The sequence below is a fragment of the Myxocyprinus asiaticus genome, chromosome 1 (assembly GCF_019703515.2).
Source record: "Myxocyprinus asiaticus isolate MX2 ecotype Aquarium Trade chromosome 1, UBuf_Myxa_2, whole genome shotgun sequence".
Lineage (NCBI taxonomy): Eukaryota > Metazoa > Chordata > Actinopteri > Cypriniformes > Catostomidae > Myxocyprinus > Myxocyprinus asiaticus.
In genome coordinates this window covers 33351166-33378502 of record NC_059344.1, presented here as the reverse complement: position 1 = coordinate 33378502, position 27337 = coordinate 33351166, and the positions used below count along the sequence as shown (strand labels likewise).

At 36.1% G+C, this 27337-nt stretch overlaps 2 protein-coding genes across 3 annotated transcripts; one reads left to right on the top strand and one right to left on the bottom strand.

Annotated features, from left to right (window-relative positions):
- LOC127439882 (uncharacterized) lies at positions 1-6776 on the top strand. The gene is made up of 8 exons (XM_051696171.1): positions 1-151; positions 268-352; positions 858-976; positions 4664-4914; positions 5065-5179; positions 5297-5434; positions 5706-5822; positions 5930-6776. The coding sequence occupies exons 1-6, from the start codon at positions 1-3 to the stop codon at positions 5323-5325; spliced, it is 750 nt and encodes a 249-aa protein (XP_051552131.1). The 3' UTR covers positions 5326-5434; positions 5706-5822; positions 5930-6776.
- Positions 6777-12231: 5455 nt separating this feature from the next.
- On the bottom strand, positions 12232-18966 carry LOC127448506 (tubulin polymerization-promoting protein family member 3-like). Of its 2 annotated transcripts, none has more exons than XM_051711120.1 (4): positions 18849-18966; positions 14920-15117; positions 14555-14708; positions 12232-13050 (listed from the first exon to the last, which is right to left on the bottom strand). In XM_051711120.1, the coding sequence occupies exons 2-4, from the start codon at positions 15105-15107 to the stop codon at positions 12859-12861; spliced, it is 534 nt and encodes a 177-aa protein (XP_051567080.1). In that variant the 5' UTR covers positions 15108-15117; positions 18849-18966; the 3' UTR covers positions 12232-12858. The 2 variants fall into 2 exon arrangements, with proteins under 2 accessions (XP_051567080.1, XP_051567070.1); XM_051711110.1 differs by having other exon boundaries at positions 14920-15137; positions 18849-18932.
- Between the last annotated feature and the right edge of the window lie 8371 nt (positions 18967-27337).

The window sequence follows — 27337 nt, the reverse complement described above, 5'->3', positions numbered from 1 at the left end:
ATGCTAAGAGCAGTCTGCCAGAAGGGTGGAGAATTGTTTCCACTTCAAATACTCACAGAACATGTTAAGACATGTGAAATCGTCGTGGAGGATGACGATGAGGAGAAGGATCATAACAACAATGAGATCAGAGATGTTGATGAGCAGAAAGGTAAGATCTTTTGCAAAGGCACAGATTATTATATTACTAATGCTATTTTAAGTGTTATTATTAAAATGTTACTACTGATAAAATCACACTTTGTTTGCTCTGTTTCCATTTTTAAGAATCTGTTCATCAACCCTGTCCAATGTGTTTGGAAATGTTCTCCCCAGAGTCCATTATTATACATGCTAGCTCATGTGGCGAAAGGTAAATGTAAATGAACATACATTTATATTGTTTATAAATTTATAGACATATGAAAATAATATATACTTTTATTCACCAAGGATGCATTAAATTGAGCACAAATTACAGTGAAGACATTTATAATGTTACAAATGACTATTTCTATCTAAATAAAATAATAAATACTGCATTCAAACTTTGTTCATCCAAGAATCCTCCACTTGCAGCAAAGACAGCTGTGCAGATCTTATGCATTCTTGCCATCAGTTAAGATATTCAAAGCAAGTTTCATCCTGTGCTGTCTGCTACACTTCCCATAGATGTGATTGGCCTTAAGGGTGTTTCTCATAGATGTGCAATCCACAATACTAATTTTTTATCATTTACCAAACAGTTCTTTTCCCCATTCTTTGGAAGTCTTTCTTTAAAGAACAACAGTGTCATGAGTTCCAGAAATTAATTTTTTGTAAAATCTTTGGTCAGTTGTAAAACAGGTGTTTTATCACTTTCTTTTATGTAACTTCAGTGCTGCACATGATGATCTTAATGTGAGCAATCATGGAAACGAGTCGAGGCGCAGTAGTGCTGAAGTTCCTGATGAACAAACAATAAGCCCATCTACCTCTGTTTCAGTACATCTGGAAGGTTGTATGGGTTTACTTCGACTAATTTGGAAATAAAAATGTAATTATGCACTTAAAGTACTACATAGTTAAAATCCTGCTTTTTTGTGTGAAAATGAAAGGAAAGGTATGATACAACTTCTTATATCTCTAGACTGGCAGACCCAACTAAAGCCATGTGTCAGTTTCGAGTGGCATTACTTCATACTCATGCCAGAGAGCCACTGTTACATTTAAATAAGGAGAACGGGATATGGCTCTCTTTTTATAAGAGACCTCATGTAGAATGGGCACGGCCTTTATTTTGCATACTAAAAGGTAAATTAAATGGTAACTCTTAACATTATGGTTCCTTTTGTAAACATTAGTGAATGCATAAGGTGCCATGAACTGACAACAAATAATATATTTTTACAGAATTAATCTTTCTAAATGTTAATTTATCAAAATGCAATAGTTCATTGTTAGTTCATAATGCATTAACTAATGTTAACATATACAACTTTTAATTTAAAAAATGTGATACTATATGTTGTAATTAACATGAACCAAGGTTAAGTTCACCCAAAAATGACAATTGTCATTTACTCACCCTCATGTTATTTAAAATCCATAAGACTTTTGATCATCTTTGGAACACAAATGAAGATATTTTAAGTAATCACAGCTGTTTGTGTTCACACAGTGAAAGTCTAGGTGATCAATATTTTCAAGCTTCAAAAAGTACATAACTTTTAAATCGTAAGAGTAATACATTTAAATCGGTTTAATCTAAGTCTTCTGAAGTGACACAATCGCTTTGAATGATGAACAGATCTAATTTTATGCCTTTTTTCACTCTCAAATCACATAAAAAAATTGATCACTGCACATACAGTGGTGGCCAAAAATATTGGCACCCTACTAACCTAAATATGAGCAAAGAAGGCTGTGAAAAAATCTGCATTGTCTATCCTTTTGATCTTTCATAAAAAAATAAAAATAAATAAAAAATAAACACTGACAAAAATCTAACCTTTAATTGAAGTAAAACAATTGAAACAGGGGAAATATCTCATTATTAAATATTTTTCTCCAAAATTATTGGCACCCTTTTATTCAATACTTTTTGCAGCCTCCCTTTGCCAAGATAACAGCTCTGAGTCTTCTCTTATAATGCCTAATGAGGTTGGAGTACACCTGGCAAGGGATCTGAGACCATTCCTCCATACAAATCTCTTCAGATCCTTCAAATTCTGAGGTCTGTTAGTAGACTCTCCTCTTCAGTTCACCTCACAAATTTTCAATTGGTTTCAGGTCAGGGGACTGGGATGGCCATGGCATAACCTTGATTTTGTGGTCAGAGAACCATTTTTGTGTTGATTTTGGATCATTGTCCTGCTGGAATATTCAACCAGGGCCCATTGTAAGCTTTCTGGCAGAGGCAGCCAGGTTTTGATTTTTTTATCTGTTGGTATTTGATAGAGTTTGTTATGCCATGTATCTGAACAAGATGTCCAGGACCTCTGGCAGAAAAACAGCCCCACAACATTAAAGATCCAGCACCACATTTAACCGTGGGCATTGGGTACTACTTCATCTCTGTGTGCGCCAAACCCATCTCTGGTGTTTGCTGTCAAAAAGCTATTTTTTTGTTTCATCTGACCATAGAACCCGGTCACATTTGAAGTTCCAGTAGTGTCTGGCAAACTGAAGGTGCATGAGTTTGTTGTTGGATGAGAGCAGAGGTGTTTTTCTTGAAACCCTCCCTAACAACCTGTGGTGATGTAGGTGATGTCTGATATATACTGTATATATATATATATATATATATATATATATATATATATATATATATATATATATATATATATATATATATTTTTTTTTTTTTTTTTTTTTAGACTTTCTGACCCCAAGACCCAACTAATTTCTGCAATTCTCCAGCTGTGATCCTTGGAGATTCTTTGGCCACTTGAACCATCCTCACTGTGCGTACAGTCAATATAGACACACGTCCTTTTCCAGGCCGATTCTTAAGATCTCCAGTTAATTGGAACTTTTACATTTTGCCCTGATGGTGGAAATGGGCATTTTCAATGCTTTGGCGATTTTCTTATAGCCACTTCCCATTTTGTGAAGCTCAACAACCATTTGCCGCAGATCAGAACTATATTCTTTAGTCTAACCCACTGTGATTGATGATTAAGGGAATTTGGCCTTTATGTTACCTCATATTTATACCCCCGTGAAACAGGAAGTCATGGCTGAATTATTTCATGTTCCTAGTCACCCAGGTGCACTAAAAAATTTAAAATATGAATGGGAATATACTTCAGATATATTTTACTCATAAGAATTTCTAGGGGTGCCAATAATTGTGACCAATGTGTTTTGGAGAAAAATATTTATTTAATAATGAGATATTTCCCCACTTTCAATTGTTTTACTTCAGTTAAAGGTTAGATTTTTGTGAATTTTTTGAATGAAAGATCAAAAGGATAAACAATGCAGGTTTTTATTCACAGCCTTCTTTGCTCATATTTACCAAGGGTGCCAATATTTTTGTCCACCACTGTACATGGACCACATCAACAATGGCAAATGGAAGCTCAAATGAGTGTCAGTGATGTGGGAGAACAAACCTCATTAGTTCTTGTGTATCAAGCATGTTTGTTTGAGCTTCCGTTTGCCATAGTTGATGTGGTCCATGTATGTGCATTGATCAATGTTTTGATGTGATTTGATGTGACTGTCAATGGATGGACAAACAACTGAAAGATTATTACAAATATCTTCTTTTGTGTTCTGAAGATGAACAAAAGTCTTGTGGGTTTGGAACGGCATGAGGGTGAGTACATTTTTGGGTGACCTAACCCTTCAGAAAGTGCAGTAAAAGTATTCACGTATTGATCTAAATTAATTTTTATTTTTTAGGTGATTCTGTTATTGGTGAACGCGTCACACGCTTTTTTTTTCTCAACATGCATTGACAGACTGAAGTCTGGGTTCAGCATAAACTTTGGTCGGTCCACAATACATTTTTCAATAACATGAAAAAGTAAAGTAAATTGTGTTGGGAAGTACTGTACATTTTGCAGGGCTCAACACTAAGGATGGCCTGATGGTCTGGGGTCAGTATGAGAGTTTCAGCCAATTGACAGAATGGTGACTTGCCAGTGCAATGTTGTCACTAAAAATAACATTTGTTAATCTAGTGAAAATGTTTCATTGCCTGAAAACGTAACATTTGGATTTTTGTGATTATTATTTTGTAATTAATATTTAAATGATCTACTTGGCTACTAACTAGCATAGATAAGTTTTTGTCAAAATTGCGAGAATGACTTAGGACAATCTTGCACGCATCAGTAAGAATTCATTTAAAATTACAAACCAACCTGTAATGTTTTGCATCATATAAATAATGTATAAATATTTTTGCCACATATACATATAAAAATATATTGAAAAAAGTCATTATCATTTTTGATGGGGCCAGTGAAAAATTGTTTTCTTGCAGGGCAAGAAACAAATCTGAACTACTATCCATACTGGGCCAGCAGGGGGGTAACAAATTCTTACCGTTGAGCCCTGTATTGATTTTAGTAACGTCGATTGCAATATTATACAAAAAGAATAATACTATACAAACACAGCAAATATAAATAGTTCAACTGAAAAGTATATTTATATTGTTGCAAGAGATTATGTATTCCCCTCCCCCCAGCAAACACAGAGATCACTACGCTCTTTGAGGGAGAGGCTCATTTGGTGCCATCATCGTCTCGATTTCTTGTGGAAAGTGACCTCTTTGTAATGGCAGGGAAGATGTTGGGACATTCATTCATTCATGGAGGGCCAAGTTTATCAGGCCTAAGCCCAGCTTTTGTACATGTTCTGGTTGGAGGAAATCCTGACACTGCAACTATACAACTAAATGACATTCCTGACTTGGATATCCGTGATACAATCCAGCTTGTATGTTTACCACTGTCAATCACTGACAATATTGATATCTTCACATGCTACATGATTATTATTTTATTTAATTGCAGTTTGTATTTTTATAGATATCATTGTCATTCACCAATTTAATGTAATATTGTTTTTCCTTCCATTGGTGTAAAGCTTGAAGGAGAATCAAAATTTTCAGAAGAAAAGAGCAGGGTGCAGAAATTGGCCTATGCCTGGGATCTTCCTGGCATTACAGACATCAACCGTAGATGGCTTTTTGAGGATGCTTGTATAAGTCTTCCTTTTCTTACCACAGATATATTACACACCTACTAATGTAATAAGTCTTTTTATTGTTGAATGTACTGGTAATATGTCTGAGTTCACTTTGTATAAAAAAAAACAGGTGATTGGGCGAACATCATGACAAATTAAGCAAATGAGACGTGGCCTTAAAGACACTCCACTGTGGACAGTATTGACCCAACATCCAGACACAGTGCCTCTACTTTTTCCTCCTGAGTCATCAGCATGTATCACTTAAGTAAGCTTTATATTACCAATGGCAAAATAAAACTTTTCATTCATTATTTCAGATTGTGTGTTTGTCCCATTACTGCAAACATCCACACTCTTACTACTGTTTAATATCCCTGATAAATTCGTTTTCTTCATGTAGTTACTTTATCACCTTTTGAGCAATGTGTACCTTTGTGCAAATAAAGTACAATGTAGTATTCCTTAAAATAAATGGGACATGTTTTGGACAAACATTTTCACTCCCTTTATTTTTTTATTGTTCTTTTTCAATACAGCAAATTCTTCCGAGAATTATCTGGCCAAATCAAAAGGACAGCGATGATTCAGACTCCAGAGTACCCATTAGACGCCGTGTCGCATCTCTGGATACCTTCGGCACTTCATAGAAAGTGGTAATTTATGCTAGAGATTTACTTTTGTAAAGAAAACCTCAAAGTTGTCCTAGTTTTAAGTACTCAAGAATTGAGAAATTAAAAAGCTTCTATTATTTGATCCACAGCATCACCTGATGAATTGAAAGGCCTCAAGTTCTGGACTGGGTGGGAAGTTATACCCAGGGAGCTTACCTTTGAAATCATAAAAGGTAGCTTTACAACAGCATCCACATGTTTTGAGCTGCTCAGAATCCTTGGACATTACACTGACTTTGAGTCATTTGAAAATGATTTACTTTCATGCATTGCCATGTCACACTGGTTTTGGCCTTGTTTAGCTTCAAAGCTGTGTTCATTCAAATTTAACACCAGTGTTTGTTGCCAGTCCCTTGATGTTTTATTTCCACATGTCAAAAATGTTTTTTCAGCATTAAATCATCCAAAGCTATATTTAGGTCATATTCAAGGTTAAAATTTTTTGATATAGGCCAGTTTGTCCATGTTTGTTTTCATGGATTTGAATTGTTTATACAATTGGTCTTTAATGATCATTCTTTGCAAAGGTTTGTTGAAGTCTTGTTCAAAAAGGCAACTTTGTTAATGTATGTGATCTCATGTAATTTTTTCTTCATGCAGTTCCTAATTTTAGCAATAAATATGGTCAATTTGTGTATTTGGTGTTAATTGATTAATGCTTTATAAACTTAGTTCTCAGAACAAAAGGAACTTTGTACTTAAGACTGCTTCATCATTACCTCTTCTATCCCAAAATGGCATCTTACTAAATGCATTTATTAAAAAATAAAAAATAAAGTTTATTGGTAGTACCATCAGAATAATTTTAAAATGCCTTTGTAAAATAGTTTGTAAATAAATATACTTTAACAAACAGTAGCACCATAGTCCCTGTGCATGAAAAACAACATTTATAAAACTGTCAGTATGCTTCTACATACAACTGCATCTGTAAAAATATGCATTCATAGTTGACATTGGTACTTAGTTTGAACAATAAATTGTCATTTACTAACCTACATGTTTGTCCAAACTTGCAAGATTTCTCTTATATGAGAAAAAAAGGTTAGGTAGACTGTCATGATTCACTTTTATTGTATAGAAAACACACACACACACACACACACACACACACACACACACACACACACACACACACACGAAATGGTGGAGGTTGTCATTCTACCTAACATTTCCTTCTGTGTTTCACAGAAGACAAGTCTTACAGGTTTGGAACCACATGAGGGTAAGATGTGAATTTAAATTTTCATGTGAACTATAGGTTTATTACATTACCAGTCATAACGGTGTGTATGCTGCTAAGAGTTCAGTAAATTTGTTGGCTGCAAGTTCCTGGTTATACAAGCTAAATCAGCACACTAATGATTATTCACCAGATACAACATACACTGCAAACACCTTAGATATATATCGCATCCATCACCGCTGAACGAAGCATCTCCAGGCTCTCTATGGCTGTGTCTCGTTTGGAAGGCTGTGTCCTCCGGAGGTCACATTTGTCAGCCACATACGTCATCGAGGCTGTCTCGTTTCATTTTTTTTCTTATATTTTATCTATTGTCAATGCCTGTTATGTATATGCACTTACATTTATACAATTGTTAACCTTTTTTGCATTCCCAATAAAAATTAAACGAGACAGCCTTGATGACGTATTGTGCAGGAGAGCTTCCCGTTTTGCTCATCGTTTGAGAATTCTTTGGGTAAGTATAACATTTTTACACAAAATACTTATGAATTACATTTAAACGTGTTCGCAAGAGTCATATGTTAAAATTGAGTGTTTGTTATGGATCATTTTTGAAGGATGCATATGGATTTCATGTGTGGAGTTTGACCACGTTTTGCACACATGTGAGAACTAGGTGTGCAAATTTAGAATGAAATCATATCTTATTTAATGATTTATCGCCCAAAGTGTCTTACAATTAAAGGGGTCATGAACTGCCTTTTTTTTCTGTACTGTTCTCTGAGGTCCACTTATAATGTTATCAAGATTTTTACATTAAAAAACATCATAATTTGGAAGTAATAGGCTATTTTCTGTCCTGTTTTGACCTCCCTCATCATAACACACCGTTTGAATAGACGTGGCGGATTGTAGACTTGGAAGTAAATGCCCACTGGTATGATTGGCTAACAGTTTTGCATATTTAAAATTTTTCAACGCCCCCGTCAGTACACGTGTGGAATTGTTTTGAAAACTTCCGATGTTGAGAAATGGCAGCCGGTGAAATTCAGCCATACATGTTTGAGCCAGAGTCTGATCCTGAATCAGAAGACAACGAACCTGCACCTCAAATGGCAAGGATACTGGTAAATAATCATCTTTATTTATATTTATACTTTATGTATTTGTGAGGTAGTTAGCCTATTACATTATATTAGAGTTTAGCCGAAGACGCTACAGAAAGCTGTTCGTGTCGTTATGTTGTTAACATTTATGCATATTGCACGTTTTATATTTCATTGGTTGTTGCATATAAAGTTTAGACACTAGACGTTAATACAGTTATAGCTGACAAATGATAATTCGCGCTGCTTCATGTAAACGAAGTATAAATGAATGTACCATCGTTTGTCAAGCTGTCGTTCTTATATTCACCATCAATCATTTTCATTTAAGTAAAAAAACTTGTTCCAAAGGACAGCTGTGTGCCCACCGATGTAAACTTCTGCATGTATGTTTGACAGCCTACATCCTTCATAGGTGGACACTGCTGTGATTTAGGTTAAAAACGCATAAAAACTCGGTGCATATCAAACGATCTGTAATAACAGACAAAGCAATAGTGACCACGTAATAACAGTTACTCACACTTCTGTGGTGCGGCATTACTGTCGGATCCAATATAGTCGGCACAGCATCGTCTTTTTATTTAAATCTTTCTGAAAATCCTGTGTCGAATTGTGCCTTGTTTGTAAACGAATCCGCAGTAAAATGAAGTGAACAAAGGACCAAGTTCTTACTGATGCGGTCTGGAACTTCATTAAAAATAAAGTTCATCCACTCTTTCCTAATGTTGGGATCAGAAGGAAGGCAATGCAAAGACTGCTTTTCCACAACTTGGCAATGCACAGCCTCTTGTTGTCTTCGGAGCCATCTTTATCCTGTGGTTTCTGTGTAGACATGCGTGAATCGGTGGGCGGGGCTAAACAGGCAGTGATGTAGAAGCAGGCGTTGATCATCTTCTTCGGAGGTGGTGTTTAGCCACACTATTACGTAATAAAGTGGTACATTCCACATCCTGTCGTTTTGGCAGATTGGCTTCAATATAAGATGTTTTTAGACTAACGAGAAAGATTTGAGTTCTGAAACTTACAGCATGTTTTTATAGCACAATGACCTCTTATATGTCAAAAGATCAAGGGAATTTTGATTTCTCAGTTCATGACCCCTTTAAGTGAGCATGTGTAATGAGAATTTTATTGTCCTGGAGGCCCCCCAACACTATACATTTTGGTTATCTCCCTAATCAAACACACCTGATTCAACACATCATCTCGTTAGTGGAGACTCAAAGACCTGAACTGGGTGTGTCAGAAAAAGGGAGATATACAAAATGTGCAGTGTTGGGGGGCCTCCAGGAACAGGGTTGAGAACCATTAAACTGTTATACATGTCCTTAAAGCCTGGTTAAAAATGCATAAATTGCTGTGAGTGTTTAAGCATGTATTAAGCATATATTAAGGTGATGTATGCTGAAGCATATGGGTAGGCTAATGCCCTGTTAGTATTTTCATTTGACATTAGCCTCTACTGTATTTCATTTCCGTAGCCTATTTAATTTTTTGAATTTCATTTTTGTATTTCATTGTACTGTATTTCATTTCTTGTATTTTCTTTATTCTTTTTTTTTTTTTTTTTTTTTAAATACAATACTGAAATAAATAAATCTGTGTTGTTTCTCTGCAACCCAATGATTAAAAATAAAAATAAATCGTTTTTTTCTCAATCTTGATACATTTTGTGACCAGAAAAAGTTAATTTTCTTTAAGGTGTGCACTTAGCCTCGTTGTACCCTACCTTCATTTTTGTGTTTGGAGTAGCCTAAATCTGCAGGCCCACCGTTTAAAAAATAAATAAATAAAATTAAAAATTAAAAAATGCAAATATTTGGGCATTTTATTATTATTATTTTATTATTATTATTATTATTTATCCTATTGTCCATGTGCATTCACGTAGTGCCAGAGTGCTATATAGCTCTCCTTGCTATAAGCAATGTACAATGTTTACATCATTCCCTGCTGAGAAAAAACAACAAAACAAAACAGGCATTACCTTGCCACTCTACAAAGTGCCACTAGGAGGTACAATTGAGCCGAAAGTTTAGTTTCATGATGTCAACTGATGGTAGACTATACTGTCCAACGTTTGGATTGCTATTATTATTTCTTTCTGAAATTTTATATTCATATATGTATATGTTCGAAGAAAATGTCTGCTTTTTTATTTTTAAGGAAAGACATTTAGTTATATTTAAATTCTTTTAAGAACTCTATAAATGTGATAGCTAAAAATACTCTTTTATGGTGTACTTACTCCCTTTTCTTTGCTTGGAACCCTCCTGGAATTTTGTTTTCTGTTTATTGTCCTTTGTTTGTCAATTTTGTTTATATTGCAATAATAATAATAATAATAATAATAATAATAATAATAATAATAAATACAAAAATCGTTTGAATATTGCTTATGATCCCTTTTTCTGTCCATCTTTTAATCTTGCGCTCAGTAACAACATGGATTACTATATTTAATGTTTTAAACTCTCTTTGTAAATTACATTTATTTATATTTATATGTGTCTTTTATCAGTGACAGAAAGCTATTGTATAAATAACGAGGGTTGTGTAAGATTCTTTCCTGATTCAATTTCTGTATTGAATGTGAGGAATTGAGTTTCACATTCCAGAGTCGTGTGGCATGTGCAACTTTTGGAGGCATTCCGCGTACAGTTTGGGAATCACTAGTCTAGCCAGTTCTGCCTACATGTGCAATAAAAGTTTGAGCTGGAACAGAGCGAGATGTTTTTGATTAAAGGCTTCCAAGGAGATGAACCAAACAAACGTAGCCATGTACGAGTGTTTTTAGTAATAAACCGAGGGCAGAGGAAGACTGCTGAAGCCAGGTGCCCTAGCCATGAGGGACTGGGGTCGGTGTCCTGTCTGTCCCATACCAGACATCGGACAAATGGATCGGCGTTCCGCACACATCTCGTCTGTTGCTTTACGAAATAGGTTGTGGTAAGGGTTAGAACGAAATATCTTTCTTTTATAATTTTACCAAAGGCTAAAAAAGTCATCTCAGAAGTATCAGTGACATTTATCCATGTAATGATTTTTTGAGAGACAGATTTAATATGGATTGGAATGTGCAAATTTTGTGAAAAAGACATACAACCATTAGAACATTTAGTTTATTCATGCACTTTTTTGTCAAAAATGTTGAGATGATCTGATTGAATAATATTGAAATATACGGTAGGCTACCTGGCCTGGACTACACAAATATTCGATTTTTTTTTTTTCTTTTTTTTTCTATAGAGTACACTAGATTTGAATTTGTGGTCAATAGAGTTTATTCACAGCAGCGCCATCTTTGATTTTTGATGAATGACAACGAGGCTGTGAGGGATATATGGACAGTCTCTTGGATGGGTTATGCAGTTGTTTAAAACATCTGCTGCTGAAACATTAAAACAATCTTTCCAAGAAAGTTCAGTAGACAAAAAACAGATAAGGGGTTAATCTTCGAAGAAGACTCTTAAAAGATGGCATAATTGAAGAGCCTTCTTTGAAGATTAACCCCTTGTCTGTTTTTTTATAATTATTTGTCTTTACTTGTATTCAATATTGTTTCTCAGTATTTGTTTCTATAACATGTTTCTATAAAAGTTCAGCAAAAAGTGTTGTTGACTTTGTATTATGAAACTTTTTATTTTATTTTGATGATAGTGGCTGGTATACCAGTGGTATTTCTTCAGTAACAACAAATTGTAATTATTTTGTGAGAAATGGTTACCACGGTAAAAAAAAAAAAAGGTTTATAAGTGGTAGAGCAGGCAATAACTGTGGACTTCAGTAATGAGACCCCTTCTAACGCGCCCTGAATGCTAAACAACCGAGGACACAACTTGCAAGCAGTGAATGATTAACGTGATAGATCAGCATTTCTGATTTATTTTAGAACCAATTATTATTACAACAATGTTATTTTGTGTTTTCTAGGCCTTGCTTCTAGACCCCTATCTTGCACCTCACATGATGGGTTTTGCTGAAAAAAATTTACCTAAAAATGTTGTTTATATAATTTATTTGTTATTTACATTAGAAAAAAATACAAAACAAAAGATTTAAAATACATCACCAAAATAATATTTAGTAACAGTTTATTCAACATTGTATAAATGCAATTTCCAGTTTCAGTAATAAAGTAGAATAACTAAAAAGAAAGATACAACAGAAGGATACACACATGTAAAACTGGTTTACCATTTAGGAATGATCATTTGAAGAATCACTTTGCTGTTATTTAACTTCTAGCAAGGAATTTGTGTGAGAATTTAATGATAGCAATTAATTAAGAGCGTCCTTACTAATTTTGGGCAAGAAAAAAAAAACTCTTAAAGGGATCTCTATTCTTTCTCTCCTTCCCTGGAACAATGATGTTCAGATGCACATTTCACTGTAGCAATTACACAGCAACATTAAAACTGAAATGGATACATTCCTTAACTGTTTCCCCACCTGTATGCTTGTGTTAATACTTGCTCTTTGAGATGTTCTCCTGAAATCTTATGTATTGCAGGGGCTGGTAACAGCATGAAATGAGAGACACCAGTTCTCACAGGTTCCACTCTGACCTTTATGTCAACTTTCAAATGAAGACCGACCATAATACCATGTCCTGTATCGTTATGCTTTTAAGACAAACATTAATAACACTTCCTGAGTCACTGATACTGATGAAGATGGAGCACAGAGCTTAGAACGTGTTGACATGGAGATCGAGGCCTTACTTGGCCTTCGTCTTCTCGTTGTAAGTTCCGGCATTCTTATATGCCCCTACGTAGCCTGTATGCTCCACAATCTCCTCCCGCCCACTTTTTCCTTTGCCTTTCCCACTCTCATTGAAGCGTTCCTTGTGAGAGCCGGTATATTTTGATGTGTCGGTTAATCTATCCACCGTGGCAGTCTTTGCCACTTTCTACAATGGTGAGAGAAAGAACGAAAATAAATAAAAGTTATTGAATTACTGCAAGATCAAAGTTGGCAAACAACCATGGGCATGACAGAATAGACCTATACTAAATATATAACAATAGCATTGGGCAAAAGTGATATAATGACAGTGCTCATCAAATGACTGGGGAAAAAAGAAAAAGAAAATATACTTTGAACGTGAAGATGATTGTGTTCCAGCAAACTAATATCAATGCTATTTCATTGGATAATCTCTAAAAGGTTATTTCAGAGCCTTTGTTGGGTGAACACTACATACCATCACATCAAATATTTCTGAAAATCCTCTTTAACCCTTTACTTTAAAATAAATCATAAGACAGGTGATATACAGTATGCTAAGCTAATAAAGCATTTAAAGCAGGGAGAGATTAATAGTTGAGAGTTTTTGATTTACTGTTTTGTTGTTGTTTTTGCTTTTTTACTGCCCTCTAGTGTTGTGAAGAGACTTTATTACAGTGTCTCTCAATCTTGCTCCATGAGCCTCCTGAACACTGTAGGTGTCTCACTAATCTGACACACTCAATTCAGGTAATGGAGAACTCTACTCTTTAGACGATGAGTTGAACCATGTGTTTGTTAAGAGAGAGATCCAAAATATGCAGTGTTGGGAAGCCTCCATAAGAAGGATTGAGAAACTTTGCCTTATTACGTCTGTCAGGCTTATTAGTTCATATTACAGTGAAAATATTCAGGCAATAAGCTCACATATAACAATCAAGTTGTCATAAAGTGGGAAACCAGAAAACCAACAGGTCCTTCATTTTATTTTATTTTTATTTTTTTGTGCTTAACTTCCTGAGCCATAGCTGTTCTCTGAGCTATAAGTGATTTTATTTATTTATAATATCTGATATGATAAATTAATATATTAATGTTATTGTTTTAAACATCAGCTCAAACATTCAGAGTCTTTTTATTTATTTATTTATTTATTTATTTTCTCCCAATGTAGAATGCCCAATTCCCACTATTTGTAGGTCCTCGTGGTGGCGCGGTTACTCACCTCAATCCGGGTGGTGGAGGACATGTCTTAGTTGCCTCCGTTTCTGAGCCAGTCAATCCGCGCATCTTATCACGTGGCTCGTTGTGCATGACACCGAGGAGACTCCGCATGTGGAGACTCATGCTACTCTCCGCGATCCACGCACAACTTACCATGCGCCCCATTGAGAGAGAGAACCACTAATCGCGACCACGAGGAGGTTACCCCATGTGACTCTACCCTCCCTAGCAACCGGGCCAATTTGGTTGCTTAGGAGACCTGGCTGGAGTCAATCAGCACACCCTGGATTCGTACTCGCGACTCCAGGGGTGGTAGTCAGCGTCAATAAAACATTCAGATTCTTAGTTTTAATTTGAAGCCATTGACTTTGATGCTATCATGTGTACAGTATAATATCATTCATCAATTTCCAAGTGGTCATTAAAAAATACCTCAGATGATTGTTTTCAAATTACTGCCTTACCGTTACTCCAACATTGGTAGGTTCTTTGCCCTCAATTAACTGATATATAGACTGTAGTGCCTCCTCTTTGCTTTGACCTTTAAACCTCTTTGGAGCCAATTCTTCCAGCGCTTTCTGGAACTCCTCATATGTTATGACCCGAGATGTCTTTGATCTGAATCATAAGGTACAAGTAGCTTTTTCGATATAAGGTGAATTGTCTTATTGAGAACATCTCTATTGTCAATATGGTGCAAATATGTTCTTATACTAAATCTATGAAACGTGCAAAATATCTAAATCTATTAAAATTATGTGGATCTAATGCATGCGTGATGATAGTGTATTAAAATAGGTATAAATAACAAAAATGATTACAAACTCACTTGACTTTAGTGAAGACAATATCTACATCAGTGCTGGTGATGTTCTTGCTGTCAATGACTTTGCAGTCTTTGCATAGTTTAGCCCAGTTTTTCCCATTCATCTCCTTCCCACTAGCTTTGGTGTCACCATGGATGGCAAACTTCTTAAAGGAGTTCAGAAGCTGGTCAATGTCTGTGCTCTCTGCCATATTGGGTATTCTGCCAAACAAAAAGTAAGACTATGATTTAATGGAAATATTTATCTTGTCAAAGAGGTGTGTATTATGCTTCATGGCATAAAAATAGTTGCTGATGTCATCTTTTGAAAAACAAATAAATAAATAATCTTCTGAAGCCTCTGGCTGTACAGATAATATGAATGATCTAAATTGTCCTGTGATTTCTAATTTGAGATATTTGACTACTGATCTTCTTGTTGCAGGGTTTTTGCCTCTCAAGTGAATATGCCCAGCTAACATCTGAAGTGGTCCACCATAAAAAATGTTCTTCAACATGTTTTTCATTTGGGTTTTCCATGCCTTAATAAAAAAAGGTAAATTAGAGCACCAGCCAAAAGTCACACATTAGGTGTGTGTGGAGCAGCAGAACCTGATGTAAAGATTTAAGACCTGTAAGGCAGTGAGCCAATAAGGTGACAAACAACACTCAGCAGACTGATAACTGTCCTTTTTTTACTATAAATCTCTGCTTTCACTTTCACATTCTTTTGCTTTTTGGCAATTCACATTCTTCTTGCATATTGACACCTACTGGTTGGGGCTTTTCAAAGGTGGAAATGTATAGTTCAGTAGTTTGCAAGTTAATGTAATCCTGCCATGAGAATAGTGTAAACGTGTTTGGCTCGCTGTCCTTGGAGGAGGGCTTGAGACTTGACCCGAACTCGAATTCTCTTCATTGGTGGAAACTTCAACTCTGACTCCTGATCTTCATTGTTCAAACTGGTTTCTTTACTGGGTATAGCTGTATTATTCCCCTACATGGCTTTATGTCATTTTTGAAGATTCAAAGTTCTGGCCACCATTCACTTGCATTGTATGGACCTACTGTACAGAGCTGAAATATTCTTCTAAAAAATCTTAATTTGTGTTCTGCAGAAGAAAGTCATCCACGTCTGGGATGGCATGAGTGTGAATTTTCATTTTTTGGTAAACTATCCCTGTAATACAATAAAAAACATCTTTGCGTTGCAGTGCCCTGTCACTGTATTCTTTTATTATTACCTGTCACTGCCTTCTTTCCCATTAACAGTGTACTGAGAGAACGAGAGCACTCTAGTAGAAACAGATTCATTTGGATATTTGCAGCTCATACAGAGTAGAGCAATTAACTTTTTCAGCCTCAAAGACTTCATATTGTGGACCATATACTAACAGGCTGAAGTAAATAACAAATGTCCCAAATTATGTAAAATGCGAATTTGTAGTCTCTGTACTTGCAACTGCATAAATTAATTGGAACTGTGGGTCAGAGTTGTGTTTTTTGTTTGAATGAAATGGAATTTTAGAAGTCCAGTGAGGTTGATTCTAGACTTCTTCAGTGTGTCTGCACAGGCCAGGCCAGTTGGTGTGTGGATGGTCTGATGTGTCTTGGAGTGATTGTGGAATGTTTCAGATTGTTGCCAAAGGTTTGGCAGCGACTGCTTCATAAAAAGGCGATGAGAGCACAGAAGCAGTGGGTGGGCTTGACCATACTTCAGCTCCAACCCCTTTAGCCATCTGCAATCTCCTCTCAGCTCACACACGCACACAGAACACCACTGACCAAGACTTTAGTGTTGTTAACTTGTGTGCTTCTCTGTTTCTGTGCGTTCTTAGAGCTTGGGGTTATGCTTGTCTGATTTACAATTTAGAAAATTTGTTTTGAGTCTTTTCTATATTCAAAGGACAATTTGTTTTCATATGTGATAAGGATTATTATCACTGAGTCACGTTTTACATGAGGTCTTGTTTTGTTTAACGTTGCAAGTGTGTCCTGTGTATTTAGTGTGTGTCCTGTGTACAGTTGTGTGTGTGCGGGTTTGGGTGGTTTACGAGGAAATTTTTTTTAGGTTACAAACTGGTAATTACAAGGGTATTCTGCTATAAATGTGGTTTATGAGGACATGTCTAGTGTACCCATAATTCAAATCGCATAAAAAAAAAAACATACTAAATTATGTTTTTTGAAAATGTACAAATGCAGAAAGTTTTTTGTGAGGGTTAGGTTTAGGGGATAGAATCTATAGTTCATACAGTATAAAAATCATTATGTCTATGGAGAGTCCTCATAAGGATAACCGCACTAACGTGTGTGTGTTTGTGTGTGTGTGTGAGAGATCGTATGCAGCCTGCTGTTGAGGTTATGCCCAAAGTGTGCAGCCCTGCCCCCTGACGAGAAGCTGCCGAATAAAGACATCATTGTGAGTATGAGCCTCACCCTTCTATATCACACACATACTGTAGTCTCTCACAAACTAACATACAAACACACCCGTCCACATAAGTAAGCACACAGCACAGTTTCCTAGAGATCCCCTCACTCTGGACAAGACCTTGTGAAAGTGACTATGGAAACCATTGTATAAAAGGGGAAACTCAAAGACACTTACCCACCCATCAAGACACAACATACTCAAACATACTGTACACACATCCAAATAACAAGGGGATGGCCTGAAGACTTTATCTTTGTCCAGCCCTTTATGTGCAGACGTAGCATAATCTTCCCCAGTTTCAGCTATAAAGCTTAATGGCTAACCCTTGTCTGTGATCCTGCATGTAAGATATCAGTATTCTCCAGAATGTAATACATGCAACATATTTCTACACACAGTCTACAGTATATTGCACACCAAATTATATTAGATTTATTCTGCACACTGTAGTATAGTGGATTTAATAACCAACTAAGAGTGATCTGAGTGAGTTACATGTACTGTATGTGATAATGACTTAACAAACCATAAAACTGATATGGTTTGATAGCCATCTTAATGAGTGTTTACTTTTAGATAAGACGACACTATACTTAACCTGATGATGTCAGCTATGTTTTGTACAGCAATGATAATATGAATAGGATCTGTATGTGCCAATTTGTCACTGGGAAAACAACATGCTTTATCTGTATATTTGCTATATATTTGTAATCTAAATAATTTTAGTTAGTGGCACTCATAATGATCACAGAAGTGAACATGATTTCATCTTTTGGCACTTGATAGACCTTAGCCAGACTGCAGAAATTGGGGTAAAAGTAGCAGAAAGAGTAGTACTGCAAAAGAGTAGTTGCAGTTTTTAGTTATTAAAAACATAGAAGAACCATGTACAGGACATCTGCATTCTGTTTTGTTAGTTCTGTTACATTTATGACCAGTAGAAGAAAAAGAAGAAGAAAAAAAAAAAGCAACATTTAAGACACCAAGAATATTCATTTAACACCTGCATCTCAAAGTAATGAATGCAAGTATTGTTTCAAACTTCAGATTTGTGTTTGTTTAAAGGCCAAATCAGTGCAGCATGTTAGTACAGCGGACAATCTTAAAATAACACTGCTTTGTGTTTGTGCATTTGTGATATTCACTGAACTCACAGTACACAGTAGTACATTGATACAGCACACCATAAATAACAACATTGATACTGTATGTAAACCATGATTGCTAGCTGCTATGTATCGGCATGTGCATGGCATAAATATTGTGTGTGTGTGTGCGTGTGTGCTCATATTCAGTAGAGGTGGGGAAAAAAACCCACAGTGGTAGTCTCAATGATCCAAAGTGTATGGCAAGAATATTTTGGGTCTACATATAGAAGAAGACAGGCACTGTTACTGCAGTCTCCAACTTTCACATGGATGTTTATGGAGGCATCCATTCAGGTGTAGAGTGCATCTGCATATTAAGACCATTCTAATACATGCACTAAGAGTATGAGTGAGATTGCTCTTACCTGTGCTGCTGTGTCCCAGCTGCTGCCAATCCACACACGCACACACATACACACACATGCACACACACCCAGTGGACAACTTCTATCCCCTCCTGATCTCTCTCTCTCTTTCTCTTCTCTGTCTCTCCTGTTACTCCTTTCTGAAATTGGCTTTAAAAGGCAGAGGGCTTGTTATCATGTGTTTATCCCTGTATCTATGGAGATGTCCTGTTTAACATCAAGGGATGGCAATAAAGGAGAGAGAGAGAGAGAGAGAGAGAGAGAGAGAGAGAGAGAGAGAGAGAGAGACTGTAGTCTACTCAGGCTGTAGTGACCAAGGTCATTTATCAACCGGGGTGAACTAGAGGTTTGAGCATAACAACGTACAGGGCAGCCACTGAAAGCATTTAAACACAGTCCAGAGTGGGGGTATTTCTGTTTTATTTGTGTTTATCTTCCATTTTTCTGTGTTGTGTTTGTATGAAAATGCTACTCATTCAACTGTCTGTGGGTGTTTGATTCAGAAGTGTAAGAATTGCTACGCATCCAACAATGCATGTGTGTGTTAGTGGGCATGTGTTAGAATACTCCAATGCATCCAATTCTGCCTGTGTGTGTGTATGTGTGTGTGTGTGTGTGTGTGTGTGTGTGTGTGGAGAGAGAGAGAGAGAGAGAGAGAGAGAGAGAGAGAGAATATTTCAGCTCTGTAGGTCCTCACAATGCAATGAATGGGTGTCAAAATTTTGAAGCTCAAAAAAGCACATATATCCATCAATAAAGTAATCCATATGACTTCAGTGGATTAAATAATGCCTTCTGAAGCGAAACGCTAGGTGTAAGAAATAGATCAATATTTGCTATTTAAATGTACTATTTTACTAAAAATGTTTGCTTACACACTATATGTTTCTTTCACACAATGATATTTCTTACACACCTGGAATTCCGTTTCAGAAGACGATTATTAATCCACTTGAGTCATCTGGACTACTTTTATGATGGCAATATGTGCTTTATGGAGCTTCAAGATTCTGGCCACCATTCTCTTGCATTGAGCTGAAATATTCTTCCAAAAATCTCTGTTTGTGTTCTGCTGAAGAAAGTCATACACATCTGAAATGTCATGAGGTTGAGTAACTGATGAGAGAATTTTCATTTTTGGGTGAACTATTCCTTTTAGTTAAAAATTGCAAGTTACCTTACCACTTTTTCAGTGTAGTGAGCTGAAGTGTACATAGATGCTCATCCTGGGACAGCCAGTGGTTAATTACCAGAATGCAGGATGTGCTCAAGAATGTTTGTGAATGTATGTTTTGTAGTAATTGAAGGCTTTTCTTTATTGGGAAAGTAATGCTCTCTAAAACAAACAGAAACACATCAAAGTATATTACAATGTTACATTTTACATACAGTTTGTGCACATGTGAGGAAAGCCTTGTAGTTGTATTGTAGCTTTTTAAATGAAATGACTGTGCTGGTACTGTTCTATAATTTACAGAAACATGCATCTGGCAAATTATGTATTTTTTCACATTTCTAACTCTAACACTCTCGATCAGTTATGACTGTTCCTTTGGAGATGTTTATGGTGCCATTGTCCCAGCATGTACACTTTCTGTCAGGCAAAAAGAAAAGACCTAGCCTCACAGAGGAGCTTGGTGAACATTGCCTCTTGCCCGCTAACGTTCTCTCCAAGTCTTTTTCTCTTTCTTTCTGTCTGTCCTGGCACTCCTCCTTCAGCCACATAGTTAATTGTTTCCAGGGTTGCCCTCTGTGTCTTTCCTCATTTGGTCCATAGAACAGGACACATAAAGACTAGAATCACTAGTCAGCAATAACCTGGAGCCAAATGTGTTTGTTTGGAACTAAATATCATGGAGATATTTTTGTTTATATCTGTTGGGGAGCTGTTTATATCTTCAACCATCTTTGCCATAACTAACACATTTACAGACAAACACAAATACATAATTTGAAATCAAAAGGATATCACTTATTTCTAAACGTATTCTGAATCTATCACATCGTATATGAAAACAATGCTGTTTTTTATTACTTAACAAGTGGCACAACATGCAGGGCCAAAACGTATTCACACATTAAAAACAGCTTGTACTTGTATAGCATCAATTTATTGTAAATGCATGACAAATGATTGGAGGGTCACAGTCACCGTGTTTCCTAGGACTCTTATTTTGAAGTGGTTTTCGTCCTCTGTCTTGTTCCCCCGGACTACGTTACCCAGAATGCACTGCCCTCATCACTGCCATCTGTTCCTCATCACAGCCACCTGATCTCCATTCCCTCATCAGCACCTTGTGTATATATACCTTCTTGTTCAGTTCCACCCTTGTTAATTCTTGTATGTTGTTACATGTGTTTATGTTAACTCAAATGACTGTCTTGTTTGGTAACCTGAGTCATCGTTTTTTGTGTATCCTTGCCTTCTTGTCATTGTTAATTAAAGTATTGCTGCACTTGAATCCTGCTCTCTCGCCTCGTCAATACTACACATGACATGGAGCATATTACATTTTACAACCAATAATGAAGTGAATAATTCATACATATAGAGAAGTGTGATAGAGCCTTGCCTTGCCAATTCTATGTAAGACTGTACAATTGACTGTTTGAATTGCATTTCATACAAACTGTTTGCCAAATGCTGACTTTAGCTGCTCACACAAGGAGCACTTTTGTTCATATGTTGAATCATGTTTCTGAAAGATTTACTGTTTCACTCTGATTAGCTTCACATTTGGATTCATACACAGACGTTTTTGTTTAAGGTACTCTATAAGCATTTCTTTGCAGCATTTTTTTGAAACTGTGGCATGCAGCAGACATACTTTTTACTAGTAAAAGTTACTTAGATGCATATTTACTCATGTTTTTGTGGTTTTCTAAGAATTTTTTGTACAATGTATACTTTCACTATTCACTGTGTTTTTAGTGATTATTCTCGTTACCAGAACAGCCAGTGAAAAAGATGCTGTTGTACAACGATTTAAAAACACATATCTTTTTTTTTTTTTTTAAGACTGGAATAATGAGAATATCATAATGGCCATCTTTTTTGCATTGTGGTAATGAGAATTGGAAGGTAAAATGTGCAAAAATTTCATGAAAACAATGTCATTAATAATAAAAATAATAATAATGGCCCTAAAATAGGCTTCATGTACAGTATGCTAAATATAATTGATTTTAGTTTCTTTGGATTTTGGAGTAAATTAGGACCAGAAAATGTTCTTGAAAGGTTTTGTAAGAATTATCCAGTTTGTTTTTGATGACATTGTTGTAACAAGAGCGGAAGTGTCAGGAGAATCAGATGATCTAAAGCTAGAATGATAAAGTTAAGAAGGTTATACTTACAGTGCAACAGCACCAAATTTAACCTCTTCTCGTTTGTCCAGTTGGGTGGTGTGGTTTCCTGAGCACAACAATTAAGTTGTGTTTGTATATTACAATGCAGGTATTTAAGTGTGCTTTTGGTATGTCACCCAAGGGGGTTACTAAACGGTAGATAAGCAGCTATCTAAAGCAGGTTTTTTTTTTTTTTTTTTTTTTTTTTTTTTGTCGCCATTCCAAAAAGTGATCTGATGAAATGAACCATCACTCATTTGATTAGATTATATTACAGCTTCCTCTACCAGAAACACACATAGGCATGATATGATACCATATACTATAACAATGCATTGGTTGTGTGGTGTTTATTTGTTCAAGAGAAAAAGATATTCACTGATATGGAAGCTATTAGAAACTCAACATCTTGTGTGTTAGAATATTGAAGCATTGATTAGTTCCATAAATCCCAAGCAGTTTCAGCAAACTCCATAAATATTTATTAAATGACCATCACCTTACTGATAATTTTATCCAAAGCAACAGTAATATTTGTATTCTGCAATGAAAGTAAATGGAGACTCAGGCTAACATTATGCCTAACATCTCATTTCGTGTTCCACAGAAGAAGAAAAAATCATAAGGGGTTGGAACAACATGAGGGTGAGTAATCCCTTAAGTGTCTTGCACAGTGGCTACAGTGGTGGCTTATGACTGTCTACTTGCAAGACTTGAACCAGCAAACTTCTGCTCTGAGCTTCAGTCCCTATGCTATGCTACACTTATATTAAGATGTAGTGCATACACACACAGATGGCAATGTGCTCAGTGGATTGGCTGTAGGCATATAGATATGTAAGTATATGGAGGCTCATCACTTCCTTCTCTCTGTTTGGGAGCAAGAGTTCATCCACAACTTGAACTTGCAGTGCCTGGCCAATAAATACTCACCCTGTGCTTTGAAAACCCCTCACATTCTGAATTGTAAAAAAAAAAAAAAAAAAAAACTTAGACGCAGGCTCTGTTATAGACATTATCATTTAATATGGAAACTTACTGGATTTGATAATTTCTTTCTGTAAAAACAATGACTTGATCGTAAATATGTTTGATACACTGCACACACTCAAAGCCCCATCAATCAAACTTTTTAAGTTTCAATAATGTTATGCCTGTTACACATTCAGCTTCAGATGTTGCACAAAGCATGCGACTAAGACACGCACTGTAAATCTGTATGACCTTTAGATGATTTACATATTTAGTAGGTGTATGTGTGTTGTCATGGAAACTTTTTGTTGTTATATCAAACTTCACACTGCAGACTGGCATGAGCGAAGTGAACAATGCAGTATCTGCCATAATCTGACATTTACAAAGTACAACATGTCAAACAGAGGCTGAACACTTACAATGCAGCATTTCAGCATATCAGTAGATGCATGAAATGCATGTACCACACAGTCTCAGCTAACATCCAATTTTACCCTCTCATTCTTAGCACCTCTTTATCACTGTAACTCCAATACAAATAAAACAGTTATTGTTTATATTCTACATACAACCAAGACATTTTATACACAAACACACTAAATAATGAAATAAAACAAAATAAATCAAAAAATTAATGAAGCATGTATATTGTGACACTGTTGCTTCTTTTTTTTTTCTTTTCTTTTTTTCTTGCAGACTTTTTGAGACTATGCAATCAGGTGGTTGCAAAGAGGTTTGCCATCATCAATTGATTCTTTTATATTTTATCATCATTACTCTTTCATCACGATTCAATGTGCGTGTAATGTAGTGGTCAGCAGATGAAGGATTATTGGGCTGCTCCAAACCAAAATATCAAATAACTTACTCTTCCTTCTCTCCCTTTTTTTTCGTTGTATTTGCTTCATTTACCTAACCACTTTTCAAAGAAAACTAATTACTCCTCATTTTCAGCTCATTTAGAGCTGTGTGAAAGGAGAGAAAAGCCCATAGCAAACAGAAAACAGATGTGCAGTTCAGAACAAAAAGTCTGGAACTGTACACAGGGTGTGTGTTTCTGCATGTGTGTCTTTGCATGCTTGATGTATGATGGAAAATGGTTCTTCCACCAACCACTGGTGTATGAGTCATTAAGGGAGCTTTCTTTTGCATGTGACAGAATATTAAGTGTGTAATGTGTTTTTGAAGCCTACATGTGTGTACTGTATGTGTGAGTGTGCAGACTTCTGACCATTGGAAAAAAAAAGTACTGGGTCTAAAGTTGTCCAACAATGATTATTGGTGTCCACAACAATGATTTGATGTAATGAGCCAGGTAGTGGGAGAATTAGAGAGATGTGAGGGAGCCACTCATGGGGTCAAGCAAATGGTTTAAAAAAATCACTTCATATTTCAGCCTTTGTTTATAATGTTGTCATAGATACCATTGCTGCTAGCATAGCTGGTTTTCTTTCCTATTTTGTGGAGGAATATAGATGAGGTCATGGTTGGAAATGAATGAAACAGACCGAGAGACATAAGTGAACAGACCCATTTTGACATGATTGTTTGAACACTTTTTCAGCCTACCCCAGCTGCATGGAGAAGGCAAATTTTGGTTTATTTTTTAATTTGCTCTTATGGACTAAATAAATATCCAGAGTAAAACTACTGGGGCCATGAAAGGTGTGTATCAGTGTACAGCAGACATACTGTTTTGGTTTAGATCTTCTGACTTACACATCTTGATTAAAAAGGCTTTAGGGATGGATTATAATCAGTAGGATTCTTTATTTCTCTACATAAGGACTCTTCTTTTTATTCTGAGACTGAACTTAATTTTGCACTCTGCAGCTAGTAGGGCCTCCCACAAAATGCAATAGAAATAGAAAACATAATTTACTGTAAATCTGTGATTTTCTTTTTAAAGATGAGATTTAAACTTTTAAAACTTTTCGATGAACAGGATTTGAACTTTAAAGCTGAACTTTCTCTGTGTTAAAATACTTTCTCCTATCCCAGCTAACATTCAGAGACAACTAAAGAAAGCCATTCTTTTCTCGAAAAATGCAAACGCTGTGTCTCTTTGGCACCATCTGTTTGTTTTGAACAAGTTGTTCAGCCCAACACAACTGCATTGACTCAACAAATGGCGTGAGTTGGGGCAGGCATATTTGGAAGACTGTTTGAAAACAGACACTGCATCCAAATATCCATACTTCCTTACTATTTTGTATGCCAAAAACAGTATGCCAGTGGAGTAGTATGTTCCTCAGTATTCATAAAACAGTAAGCCCGGGCAAACACAGTGCAAGTTCTGACACTCGGGAGGTCATGAGCTCTTGAACATGTTACGATTCAGTTTTTCTGATAATCATACAGATGCAGTGGTACACAACCTGACTATACGACATGGCAAATTCCGAAGTAATCGTATGAATTTTCATGCCATTTATCATTATAAATATAAAGCCAGAGGAGGAGATTTTAATTTCTTGTGGCAGTAATAGCTTGCGATTTAGAAATAAAAAGAATACAGGTATGGCCAGAGGCTGCGTTAACTGAAAACTCTCCATCATTTACAGATGTTTTTTAAACACTGACTGAAATTATTCCAAATGCTGTCTGCTTACATCAATCATTGTGCCAGTGTGTTACGGCCAGTAACTACATGATAATAAAGCACCCAAAAAGTATACAATTAAAAACAAAGTGTGAAAAATCGCGCACCATTTCTGCCAACTATACCTGGATTTATTCTAAGCGCAAACATGACATTTATAGCAGAACTTGGAGTATTTTAGGGGAGTATCTGTATAATTGGGCTTCAGATGTGCTCGCTTCTCATCTGACACTGCATGTTGATAAGCGTATACTGAAGAAGATCTGTGTTTCAGTGCAGCAGACTGACAGGCAGAACTTCCACCCTAAAAGTCCTTGATTTCACCAGACTCACACTTTGGGAGTCAAAAAAATCTATCGTACAGTACTGTGCAAATGTTTTAGGCACTTGTGAAAAATGATGCATAGTAAGGATGTCTTAAAAAATTATATAATAAATAGTTTTCATTTATCACTTAATGTAATACAAAGTCCAGTAAACATAAAAAAGCTTAATCAATATTCGGTGTGACCACCTTTGTATTTAAAACAGCACCAGTTCTCCTAGGTACACCTGGACATAGTTTTTCTTGGTTGTTGGCAGATAGGATGTTCCAAGCTTCTTGGAGAATTCGCCACAGTTCTTCTATCTTTTTAGTCTGTCTCAATTGCTTCTGTCTTTTTATGTAATCTCAGACTGACACGATGTTCAGTTGGGGGCTTTGTGGGGACCATGCCATCTGTTGCAGGGCTCCCTGTTCTTCTATTCTAATCTTTTCTATTTGCAAAAGAAATGTTTGGGAGTCTAACATTTATATTTCCTATTGATACACTAAAGCTGAAGATATAAATAACCATCTTAAGACAAATGCTTTTGTGAATCATCTTATGTGCCTTTTGCACAGTACTGTATATCCACTATTGTGTACATAACATTATGGTTGCTACATGCCCCTAAATGTAGCCTTAGAACTGAAATGGAAACAAGCAGGCCTATGACGGATAAAAATAGACATTGACAGAAATTTTACAACTCATCGGTATGGCAAAGGATTTGTTTGAACAACAGTATTACCTTGCTGTCGAATCCTTCTCATTACAAATGTGTAAAACCTTCATGAACACTCAGTTTTCATAGATTGTATGAGTTGTGAAGCCTTCTCCTGATCGGTCAACTTTAAGTAGATCGACAAATCTGCTCGTTCAGCCACACATTCCTCACAAATTCTGTCCAACAGTATAATTTTTTTTTTAGATGTTCAAAAATGAACGGGAGGTAGCAAGCTGCTTGTAAGCCACTCACCTCTGCTCGAAATTCCTCTCGCCTGATACGAGCCACGACCACCGATATTTTCCAAGCGATTTCTCCTAATAGGAAACATTTTTTGAAAAGGACAATGTATGCCCGGCCTAAGCGAGAAATACCCGGATGATTAACTTTTTCCGGTGAGATTCTGAAGTACGGATCGACTGGACACTTTACGATCCCATAATCCCTCAGGAGTTTAGGCGATGTCACAGTCAAAATGCTGGATAAATAAATAAATAAAAAAATGGTGGTGAACAGAGAGTTGGGCGGCTCTTCCCAA

What these genes read in the sequence shown, in the direction of transcription:
- LOC127439882 (XM_051696171.1), top strand. Translation starts at nt 1, where the DNA reads ATGCTAAGAGCAGTCTGCCAGAAGGGTGGAGAATTGTTTCCACTTCAA. An exon ending in AGATGTTGATGAGCAGAAAG is followed by an intron (nt 152 to 267) that starts GTAAGATCTTTT and finishes TCCATTTTTAAG; the next exon opens with AATCTGTTCATCAACCCTGT. An exon ending in ATGGCTTTTTGAGGATGCTT is followed by an intron (nt 5,180 to 5,296) that starts GTATAAGTCTTC and finishes AAAAAAAAACAG; the next exon opens with GTGATTGGGCGAACATCATG.
- LOC127448506 (XM_051711110.1), bottom strand. Translation starts at nt 18,896, where the DNA reads ATGTGTGTGCGTGTGTGGATTGGCAGCAGCTGGGACACAGCAGCACAG. An exon ending in ATTGTCTTCACTAAAGTCAA is followed by an intron (nt 14,709 to 14,919) that starts GTGAGTTTGTAA and finishes CTTATGATTCAG; the next exon opens with ATCAAAGACATCTCGGGTCA. An exon ending in CTACCAATGTTGGAGTAACG is followed by an intron (nt 13,051 to 14,554) that starts GTAAGGCAGTAA and finishes TCACCATTGTAG; the next exon opens with AAAGTGGCAAAGACTGCCAC.